This window comes from Cyprinodon variegatus, unplaced genomic scaffold (genome assembly GCF_000732505.1).
Source record: "Cyprinodon variegatus isolate N-32 unplaced genomic scaffold, C_variegatus-1.0 Scaffold2145, whole genome shotgun sequence".
In the NCBI taxonomy this organism is placed as follows: Eukaryota; Metazoa; Chordata; class Actinopteri; order Cyprinodontiformes; family Cyprinodontidae; genus Cyprinodon; species Cyprinodon variegatus.
Genome location: NW_015152598.1, coordinates 20,225 through 20,737, shown reverse-complemented (window position 1 = coordinate 20,737; position 513 = coordinate 20,225). Strand labels below are relative to the sequence as shown.

Below are 513 nucleotides of genomic sequence, written 5' to 3'. Positions count from 1 at the left end.
GTGTAAGCCCTGAATAGGATCCTAGTCCGAAACAGTCAGGTGTTCAGCTCTAAATCTGATGGTTTTAAACCTTCTGCAGCTCAGATGGACTTCAGGTTCTGGTACCGTGCTCTACACTGAGGCTGAGGGTTTAGATGCAGAACATTTCCAAGCAGACCTTCTGTCTCAGCTATCTGGACCTTTACTGCATCTGATCACTGACTGCTTTTCCTCCTCAGATCCGCAGCGTGCAGATCCTGCCGGTGGACTATGAGATCGAGTACATCTGCAGAGGGAACCGGGTCATCGTGGGGCCAAAGGTCCGGAAGTGTTTGCCCAATGGCACGTGGACGGACATGACGCAGCCCAGCAGATGCTGTGAGTCTCTTTTTTCTGGTTCTGGTTCAGACAGGTCCTATTAGTTTACAGCAGAACCAACGAGCCAATCTTTAAATTCTGTAGCTTTTGGGGACTCCGCTTCTCCAGCCTCGTCTTCAGTTTTAACTGTTCTGACCCGGCCTCTGATCCTGAACC

General features: G+C 50.5%; 1 protein-coding gene across 1 annotated transcript in view; it reads left to right on the top strand.

Annotated features, from left to right (window-relative positions):
• Positions 1 to 513, top strand: part of LOC107105202 (gamma-aminobutyric acid type B receptor subunit 1-like) — a gene marked incomplete at its 3' end in the record, with an annotated part of 20,455 nt that overhangs the window by 12,238 nt on the left and 7,704 nt on the right. Inside the window, exon 4 of the mRNA XM_015405329.1 lies at positions 219 to 357. Coding sequence (XP_015260815.1) covers positions 219 to 357 — 139 coding nt within the window. The remainder of the gene's footprint in view (positions 1 to 218; positions 358 to 513) is intronic.